General features: G+C 41.4%; 1 protein-coding gene across 2 annotated transcripts; it reads left to right on the forward strand.

The window, feature by feature from the left end:
- The first annotated feature begins 295 nt into the window (after window positions 1-295).
- Window positions 296-2791, forward strand: fam221a (family with sequence similarity 221 member A). 2 transcript variants are annotated; one of them, XM_039679000.2, is made up of 4 exons: window positions 296-679; window positions 839-1012; window positions 1147-1337; window positions 2464-2791. In XM_039679000.2, the coding sequence occupies exons 2-4, from the start codon at window positions 867-869 to the stop codon at window positions 2697-2699; spliced, it is 573 nt and encodes a 190-aa protein (XP_039534934.1). In that variant the 5' UTR covers window positions 296-679; window positions 839-866; the 3' UTR covers window positions 2700-2791. The 2 variants fall into 2 exon arrangements, with proteins under 2 accessions (XP_039534934.1, XP_039534933.2); XM_039678999.2 differs by having other exon boundaries at window positions 296-661.
- Window positions 2792-10604: the final 7813 nt, after the last annotated feature.

Here is a 10604-nt window from a genome sequence, read left to right on the forward strand (position 1 = left end):
AACAATTCTGATGGACAGAAAAGTTAGAGCAGACATGTATGAAACGTTCAGGACTTTGATCAGTAACATGATTATAACCGGCAAAACACTTTTTTTCAGCCAGTGAGCCAGACGATGAATATTTAGTATTATTTTCTGTTAACGCAAATAATATTTATGTTGTAAATGACCTCATGTTTTTATGAGCATGCGATAACGCAAGTACGCCCTACGTCATAAAGTAAAAGAATCGCTGAATCGTTTTCCTGAAAAGAACTGTTTGAAGGAACCGATCTCTTGACTTCATCACGCATTTACGTAAAAAGTCATAGGGAGCATGGGAAATGTATTCAATTTGTACAAATGTAGTCGATGGATGCACTAAAATGTCTATATTATGTTATATTGGACATTACTGATAAGATTTTTACATTCGCATATTTTTCCCTCTTTCTTTTGCCTGGTTTACGTAAGTCAAACTGATAAGTGTTGTTACGTCGTTGCCTAGAAACACAACGCCATGAAAAGTCTTCATTCCAAGTTGTCCGTTGTCAGGGTTGCAGCGCGAGACTTAATTTATATAAACAGACAAAACAACAAAATAGACTCATAATCACCGTGGAATGGAAAATATAATCGACAAAAATGCAACCAGTGTGGAGGCCTATTTACAATACAGAAGGTTTGTTTGAGGAAATCGGTGAGCTGACTAAAGTCTGTAAAAAAAAAAAAAAACTTTATTTTGATCATTTCACTTCCTGTTCTGTTGATGTGGTGTACCATTTGTAGTTCAAGTAATAAACTTGTCAGTTTGAAAATGTGATCTTGTAATTCTCTATCATTGAATGTCATGTGTTAGGATTGTTGGGGAAGATGATAGAGGGAGGATGTTTTCAGAGGATGAGTACAAGAAATACAAAGAGACAGTGGTCCCAAGAAGATTACGAAACCGCCTATATGTCAGTTTTGCCATCCCAGGACAGATAGACTGCAAACTCATTGGACCAGAGACACCTTGTTTTTGTACACACAGGTATGGATCACCAGTCATACACATACTTGATGTACACACACACACACACACACACACACACACACACACACACACACACACACACACACACACAAACAAAAACAGATTATTTAATGTTTCTATTTCATTCTCAGGTACAAACAACACTGCACGGACTTTGAGGAGTTGCCAAAGGAAAGGCCTATACTTCTGCCCTGTAGGGTCAAAGGTTGTCACTGTGTGTCCTATGAATACGTTCATATCAACGGCTCTAACCAAGTACGCTGCCAATGCAAACACACAACCAGTGAGCACGCTGAAGTTTCAGGGCACCTGTGCAAGAAATGTGAGTTTTGCACCATTGTGACCATTGTCATCATGTAACACATTAGCATTTAATAAAACTTAAAGGGTTAGTTCACCCAAAAATGAAAATTAAGTCATTAATTACTCACCCCCATGCTGTTCCAACCCCGTAAGACCTTCGTTCATCTTCAGGACACAAATAAAGATATTTTTGATTGAATCTGAGAGCTGGATCAGTCCTACATAGACTGCCTAAGGGACTGGCTCTTGACGGCCCATAAAGTCATTAAAGAAAAGGTTTAAATATTCCATGTGCCTACAGCGGCTCAATTATAAGTTTATCAAGCGACGAGACTACTTTTTGTGCGAAAAAAACATAAATAACGACTTTATTCGACTATTCCATTACTTCCTTATGGGCGCATGCGCGAGAACTGAGACGAGGACGTTCTCATTCGTCTACTTCTTGTTACCGGCTGCTCACCGCTTAGGAGTTTTACCGCCACCTACCGTATAAGATGATGTGCTGATATAGCTGGAAGCGCAAAACTTTCTGTTTACAAGCAGAGGAAGATGCGCGCTGTACATACGCTTTTCAATTTGCGTATTTTCCGCACTATAAGGTGCACTTAAAAGCCTTTAATCTTCTCAAAAAACGACAGTGTTCCTTATAATCCGAAGCGCCTTATATATGGATCATCATTTTATACGGTAGGTGACGGTAATACTCCTAAGCGGCGAGCAGCCGGTAACAATAAATAGACGAAGGAGAACGTCCTCGTCTCAGTTCTCGCGCATGCGCCCATAAGGAAGTAATGGCATAGTCGAATAAAGTCGTTATTTATGTTTTTTTCGCACAAAAAGTAGTCTCGTCGCTTGATAAACTTATAATTGAGCCGCTGTAGGCACATGGAATATTTAAACCTTTTCTTTAATGACTTTATGGGCCGTCAAGAGCCAGTCCCTTAGGCAGTCTACGAAGGACTGATCCAGCTCTCAGATTCAATCAAAAATATCTTTATTTGTGTTCCAAAGATGAACGAAGGTCTTACGGGGTTGGAACGGCATGGGGGTGAGTAATTAATGACTTAATTTTCATTTTTGGGTGAACTAACCCTTTAAAATGAGTCTCCATTTGTCTTAAAGTTACCTGTTCACACACGCAGGCACTCAGTGTACTGGTTATCGAAGTCCATTCACCTGCGGCTGTGGCCAGCCTGGATATGCTCATGTGACGGTGGTTGAAACCAGGGAAGAGCGCCTGACACGGGGACACCCGGTGGGCAGAGCTGTTCCGTATGCGGCTATGGGAGGCCTGACTGGGTTCAGTTCACTGGCAGAAGGCTACCTGAGACTGGATCCCAGTGGCATAGGCAATGCATGTGAACATCACACACAATAGAATATACATGTCACCTGATCAATGATTTGATTCATTAGATTTGATCAATCATTTTTTATATATATAATTAAAGTATCTGTCTACTAGATCAAGATTTTGGGTCAAAATGTATATCAATGTATATTTTGGTTCTGTAACTTTTTGCCTTTTTTAGTTTCACTTAAAGACAAGTTTGGTATTTTAGACAAAGCCCTGTTTTAAGATCGTTTCTGATGAAATAGAATGGTTAAGATTGAAATTTGGACACAAACTACTGGCCCGAGAATTTTCGGGGTCTGTGGTTGCACCCCCCATCAGTTTTATCATAGTTTTTGTCCAACTCCATTGACTTGACACTGGAGAAAAACTATGATAAAACCTGTTGGAGAGTATCTTTTGCAGCGATGTTTGTGTGAGCATATCAATGAACACCCCAGATCACTCGGTGAGTTTAACGTCTTTGTAAACTAAAGTTTAATGCGTTTTAGGAATTCTATTTCATCAGCAACGATCTTAAGACAGGGCTTTAAATGTCAAATACCGAACTTGTCCTTTAATGTTTCTGCAGTGTGAAAAAATATTTGCGTTTAAATTGGTCAAATTCCTGATATAGTATCTGCTTTTGACCAGCAGAAGTCAGTAGTGATACATGCCTCTGCTTTGCTTCACCAGCATTGACGGGACCGTGTGAGAGAGATGTGCCTTTGTTTTCAATGAATTGGCTTTAAATTCCTCTTCTCTACTTGGTAATGTTCAGAATAATAGTAGCAATTAAAGTACGTAATTAAAAGAGTGTTTGTGCTCTATCTATGAGACACAGAGGGCTGCGTGCTCTGTGAACTCTGCAGGCTCTGTAGCTTTCATTCAATCGTTTTCTGTTTGAGGAGCAGAAAGAAAGAAGAAACAATTTCACCCCTAATCATTGGTACAGTTCCACTAGAATGGTTTGCTGTATGTGCTGGGCATGACTAGTGTGTGTGTGTGTGTGTGTTTAGAATATGTTTGAATGTGCTACTCTGTATTTGTGAATGTTTTATGAGTCATCCTAAGCTTCTCAAGATTCCATTAGATTGGATTCGTTACGACTTCCTCTTTATACGTTCCTACTCTCTTCCTCTGTTCTGATATGCATCTCCACTCAATTGCTCTTGAGAACATCTGTATGTCTCATGAAATGTGCAAATGCGAGTGTGTGTGTGACCTGTGAGACTTGCCTTTGGTGACGTCGGTGATGAAAAACCGGCGATGAGACCAAACACAGACTCTTCTCATTACCACACTTGAAATAAAACTTGCGGCTCATTGGTGGATTTTTCATTGCCACCAACACTCTGAAAATACCTCGCAGATTTATTTAGAAGTCTCTTTTGTACTGACGCTCTTTGCCTGGTCCTCTATTTATATTAAGCCTCATTTAGATCGTATTATATTATGCACCCTGTGCCTCTCCACCTCGTCAATGATATCTTTAATTCGTTCCCTCTCTTTTGTCCCCCTCCTCCAAATCCCTCAGCTTCAAATCTTTAGTTACACAGAAATCAGTTACAGACACTGAGAGCGGGAGAAAACACAGCATGAAGTGGGTCTTAGTTCACTGGTTGGCCGATGTTCTTTGCCATGTTGCGCATTCACTCTAAACAGAGAAAGATTCCTCAAAGAGATAGTTATCCCCAAAGAATAAAATCCTCATTTATACTCACCTTCATGTCTCTTTCTGCCTCCTCATGGACCAAACCACACAGTTCAAGCAGCTCTATTCCATAATGATAGTAAATGAGGACCAAGACTTTTAACGAATAACCCCTTAAATCTGAATCTGTTTCACTTACAAAGGTATCAGAAGGTGTATTTCTTCTAATTCTTTTACAATGGATTGTATCCTTTCAGAAGCTTGACAGACCATGGCCACTATCCAATTCCACTAGAGCAGTGTGAACATTTTTAAAAACATACCCATTTGTGTTCTATGGAAGAAAGAATGTCATATTCGACTGGAATGAAATGTGATTATGTAGAATTTTAGTTTTGGGGTGTAATATCCCCAACAATTAATATTATGTATATTCCTAATTATTGCATTTCTTTAATTATATTGTCTAGATTTTGATTTAGAACCCTTAAATATACTTGAGGTTTAATTTCCTGCAACTGACTCAACTGACAATTTTTCATTATGGAACATTAAAATGCACCCTAATCTGGTGCATTTAGAACAATTTACACTCTAAAAAATGCTGGGTTGTTTGCTTTGGTTGCAACTTTGGGTCAAATATGGACAAACCCAAACGTTGGGTTAAAAATAAATTAAAAAATGTAACCCAATGGCTGGGTTTGTCCATATTTGACCCAAAGTTGGGTTAAAACAACCCAGCATAAAATGTAATTAAAAAATGTAACCCAATGGCTGGGTTTGTCCATAGTTGACCCAAAGTTGAGTTAAAACAACCCAGCATTTTTTAGAGTGCATCATTGTTTCAATGTTTTGAAACATCATATCATATCGTGTATCATATCAATGTTTTGTGAAGTGTATTTGTATTATAAAATCCAGCTATACTTGATTCTTGATATACCATATTTGTCTAAAAGTGATTTTTTCCCCATTTAGATTGCCATAAACCAGGGCAGGTGGCCTCTTTGCTCCATGCATAAAATTATAAAGTGGATTGCCGTTAAAATATCGATTTTCCAATCATGTGTGCTCTATTGGAGATTTTTAGTTTGAATGAATAATTTTTTTGTGAAGTGTATTTCTATTATAAAATCCAGCTGTTCTTAAATCCCTTGAGGGTTTCTTGATACTTGATATACCATATTTGCCTAAAAGTGTTTTATTTATTTTTTCATTTAGATTGCCATAAACCAGGCCAGGTGGCCTCTTTGCTACATGGATACAATTATAAAGTCCATTGCAGTGAAAATATAGATTTTCCAATCATATGTGCTCAAAAGAAGTGACTTATTAGAGGAGGAATTGCTTATTTAAATACACTCATACACACACACACACACACACACACACACACACACACACACACACACACACACACACACACACACACACACACACACACACACACACACACACACACATGCAGTGTTGTAATAATGTGATAAGTCCACAATAATGAAACGCTTGCTTTGACCTGCTTCTTTCCATATACTTCTTTGATTTGGAAAAAAAAGAATGAAAGAAGAAATCAAAAAGGCTCTTTGAACTCATTAAAAATGCATCGCATGAAAAATGAGAAGCAGCAGTTTATTAACAAAATATAAAATTACCATCCAATTGAGGCTTTGAATGACGACGTAGAAAAAAATCGGGACAGGATTACATATAAAGGAGCTGGTGTAAATGTTTAATTAATCTGATTAGATTCAGCAGATGTGCGCCACTAAAGTGATTCACATTGAAATCAGATTAATTCCCTTCCTTGCTGTGATACAGTGCATGAATTTTAATTCTGAGCTGAAACGAGTAAGTAATCACAGCAGTGATTAAGACAGCAATTTGCTACCGTGCCATGTTTTTTGAATCACCTCTGTCAGAGCAGAGATCACGAACTGCTGTGATTCAGATTATTGATGTGGCTTCATTTGTTTATGACACAGTTTGTCTCTTTTTTTTTTTTTTTTTTTTTTTTTGACCGAGGCTTGCAGCTGTGCAAGGGAACGCAAACAATCTACAAACACACACCTGTGTTCAAAGAGGACACTGGAGTAAGCTAGCGGAAGGGATGATGTCTGATCTGAAAGGTGACATATCGATTTAGCGTGAGTGTTTGATGATTGTGCATGTGTGTGTGTGTTGATATCAACCCTGATGCCTAACTTCACATATCCTTTGGTGTAATTTTTACTTTCCATAATCTTTTTTCATCTAATCAGTCTAACCTGTATAAATTACATCTTCCTGACCTTATAAGACTAGACGCAATGAAATCACTTCACAAATTCCCCGTCAGTGGAGAAAAATGCAAGGAAAGCTTCAAAATACCTCCTCACAAGTCTAATCTCCTTGCCATGGAAACCTTTCTTAGGTCTTTAGAGCAACTGATATACTTTTATAGGAGTCACCATGGTGTTGTGATTGACAGGCTTTGGGGTAGAACATAAGAGAGTAGAAAATAGACCTGAAAAATATTCACCCGTGTTAGGTTATAGCTCAAATTCGTCACACCAAGCAGCTGTCAATAAATGATATATTTCAAGAAGTCGAGTTTTTATTTTTTTATTAATACTTAATCAGTTTTACTCAAACTGCAAACTTGCTATACTAAGTCAGGAACTGTCCAGCGAACTATGAATCACAAGGCACTTCTTGAGATTCTGTTCAGACTTTATATTAGTCTGTTTATATTACATTGAATTTCGTTGAAGCCTCGTAAAGTGTCGCCTTAAAGAGTTTCTCTTCTCAGTCTCCCATAAGCCTGACAGATTGCCACACAATTGTCAGAGTCTATGTTGTGTGATGTTGAAAAGAACAACATCAATTACCTGGAATCAAAGCAGTGAGACCTAAAAGTGCGTCAAGACAATTGCTTTTTTCAATTTCTTTGTTAAAAGGCTTGAAAATCGACGCTGGGAATGCATTGTGGCCGTGACTCGAGGTGTGCTTCTGCTCCTCTCCAATCCTTTATTCTGCTCAGTGGTGCTTTGAAGGATTGAAAAAGAAGGAGGAGGAGGAGTGAGGGAGCAGAGATGAAGACTGTGGGATTGGTGGCGCTATTTATTCACGCCGAGCCCATGAGTGTGAAGGGGAAGACAAAAGCCAGTGTGGAATCACGCAGCTGTGCAAAATCGATAAAAGTTTGCTTGACAGTAATAAAAGATGATTTTTGTCGTTTTTGCATCCAAACACTTCAATTTTCCTGCATACTGAATCCAGACTATCTCAAATACACTCAGAGACATGATGGCACGCTGATTATCGTCTCTGCCTTTGAAGACCAACCGCCAAGGACGGATTATGTTACTGCGAGACCTGGGACAGCCTCATTGGAGGCCTCCTCTTGACACAATGGGCTATATGCACGCATAAATTCCGCATTTGACGCAAGGATGCTCGTCCATTTCCGGTTGCAGAGATTAAAGCGGAGGAACACAGAGGAAAACGGGATTATGGCGGAGTCTTCAAAATTTCCCGTCTTTATTTTCCTCCCGTCTTTGAAACGAAATGTACATACGTTTAGATGTAATTTTATATATAGTTATGTTTATTTAATATCATTTTAAAAAGAAGCATAAAGTTATCGAGCATCCTTACACCTTCACTATCATAAAAATTTTTCAATTTTTGGAGGCGTTGGAGGTGGGGTTGTATCCTGTTTGTCGTCATAGTTCCCCACTTTTAAAAACGAGTCGTTTGCTGGGGCTGGTGTCAATTAAAGCTTTTATTGGACGAATAAGGATGTGTTCAGTTCTGAAACTTACAGGATATTTTTATAATATGATGACCTTTTAGATGTCAAAAGCTCAAGGAAAATTTGATTTCTCAGTTCATCACCCCTTTAACTATGAGACACAAAAGTCTCTTTATTGGACTGGGATATTTTTTTGTCCCCTACCAGACATAGAACAAGGAACCTTGAGAGAGGTGACCTTCTGATGTCTGCAGTGTGCTTACCCACAGCTGATGCCAGTATTAATGGCCACTGCAGAGCCAGAGCACTCACCCACGGCAGGTCAGGAGCCAGAGCCCTCCTCAGAGCTGGAGACTTCTCTGATGCCCACTGAGCCAATAGCTATGCCCACAACGGAACTAGAGCGTAAGGCCACGTCTGTCCCAGAGCCGAAAGTATCCGTCCAGTCTGACCAGGTCAACCTCTACAAATGAGCTGGTGGGAAATAGAAAAGAGCTGGAAGAGGAAGACAGCCACCCTCAATTGATTCCACCCAGTTCTGAGCCTTCATCACTGATGGTCCTACCCAGCTCAGAGACTTTTTCACCGCTGGTCTTGCTTAGCTTAAACACTTCAGTACTTTGGAAAATACACTGACCCTACCTGCCTCTCCCACCTCCTCTGCCCAGGCTGTTCAGTCTCTCTGCCCTGCCTTCGCTGGCACTATTCAGTTCCTCGGCTCCTCTATTGGCTCTTACCTGTTCTGATCCGCCATGAAATTCTAGTTCGCCAGCTCAGCCAAGGTGTGTCGACTCCTGTGTTCCACCTCAGACCTCCAGGCCAATAGCTCCAACTCGGCCCATCGAGCAGTGCACTACGCCTTGGCTCTTCCCTCTCTCGGCTCCACCCGGGACTGTTGTCCACTGAGCTACGCCATGCTTCCTCGTCCCACCGGCTCCACCTTGGTCGGTCATCACCTTGCCTGCGTGTCGGACTTGAGCCTTCTGCTTCACTTCGGCGTTCTACCCCTTCAGCTCCGCCTGGCTCTGCCTTTCCTGCAGCTTCACTAGAGTCCTCAGTCGCACATGCTGTTACTGTCAGGATTCCATCCACGTCACAATCTCCATCGCCGCCCAATCATTCCCTATCACCCAGTCGGACACTCCCCCGTTCACAATCACCTGAATATTGATCACCGTCACCTGTGTCCCATCACCCACATGCACTATAATGCACTCACCTTCACTGCAGTCATTGTCTGGTCTCGTCAATCCATGACTTACAGACTCTCCGTAATCCAACCTGCTTCCTGATCATTCGGAATCCTTCTATCGTCTGTGTGTTAGCTACAAAACCATCTAAAAGAGAGAAAAGGACATTACTCATCAGCCTAGCTTGTTTATGTTTCTGTCATTTGATCCTCACCTGTTATCTCTGACAGAGCCCTGACAGTTACGTTGTCTTCCAGCTATTGAATTACTGAGTTATTACTAAATTATTGGGTTTGTTTTATTAAAGAACCTTTTGTTTGATGAAAACCTTTTTTTTTTAACTTTTTTTTCATCTGAACCTAGGCACGACAGTATTATCATTAGACAGCCCGTTCGCATCCCAAGGCGTCATATACTGGCGCCTTTGACATTTTTTTTACATCCAACGCACATGGCAGCTCTTTGCTGGACTAGAACCGTTCCTTTACCACGTCATGCTTACATTGGGGGCTGGGGCAGGTTTAGATGTGTTCTAAACATATTTTCTGACCATAATAAAGGATCGCAAAGCCAAGAGAAACATTTGCAGAAACACGGTGGTGTCACAGTCTCGTCTGCACCATTCTGTCTGCGTCTGCTTCACTACACTTCCCATGATCCTCTCGTCTGCACACCTGAACTCAATCCCTCATCAGCCTCCCGTTCAGCATCCTGTTTCATCTGTTTCACCTGTTTGCACCTCATTATGTTTGATTCTTCCATGTATTTAGTTCCCTCTGTTCCATTCAGTCTTTGTCGGTCGTTGTGAATGTTATCCTGCGTTGTACCCGTTACCTGTCTTCTTACCTGTATATTGAATAAATATTATCTTCGTTGGAATCCTGACTCCTCGTCCTCTTCTGCCTGCAGCTCCTGGTGACAGAACGGCCGACCCAAAACGAAAGATGGACATACCCGCCGTAGCCCTCCTCTGCCTAGAACAGGAAAACCGTTCCCTGGAATCCTACACCAGGGATTTTCTGTAGTTGGTGTGCCTCACCCACTATTCTGACCGCTCGCTGTGTGTATTCTACATCGCCAGCCTCAGCGAGCGGTCCCGGGCACGCCTCCCAGGGAACGGTCCTGACGAGGATTTTGCCGCCTGTGTGGAGTGGGTGCTGGTGTCTTGTGGGTCTTCCTTTACCGTGAATGACGTCACCAGCCCCACTCCAACGCCCGAGCCCTCCTCTCCACTGGTTCCGTCCAGCCCCGCCGAGCCCGAGCTCTCCTCATCGCTGGTTCCGTCCAGCCCCGCCGAGCCCGAGCTCTCCTCATCGCTGGTTCCGTCCAGCCCCGCCGAGCCCGAGCTCTCCTCATCGCTGGTTCCGTCCAGC

This window comes from Pimephales promelas, chromosome 18, assembly GCF_988280905.1.
Source record: "Pimephales promelas chromosome 18, fPimPro1.hap1.1, whole genome shotgun sequence".
Taxonomy (NCBI): domain Eukaryota; kingdom Metazoa; phylum Chordata; class Actinopteri; order Cypriniformes; family Leuciscidae; genus Pimephales; species Pimephales promelas.

Bases quoted from the DNA above. Each gene is read 5' to 3' on its own strand.
- fam221a (XM_039678999.2), top strand. From the start codon at position 603: ATGGAAAATATAATCGACAAAAATGCAACCAGTGTGGAGGCCTATTTA. The intron at 1,013-1,146 runs GTATGGATCACC...TTTCATTCTCAG, and splicing joins CCTTGTTTTTGTACACACAG to GTACAAACAACACTGCACGG. The intron at 1,338-2,463 runs GTGAGTTTTGCA...TCACACACGCAG, and splicing joins AGGGCACCTGTGCAAGAAAT to GCACTCAGTGTACTGGTTAT.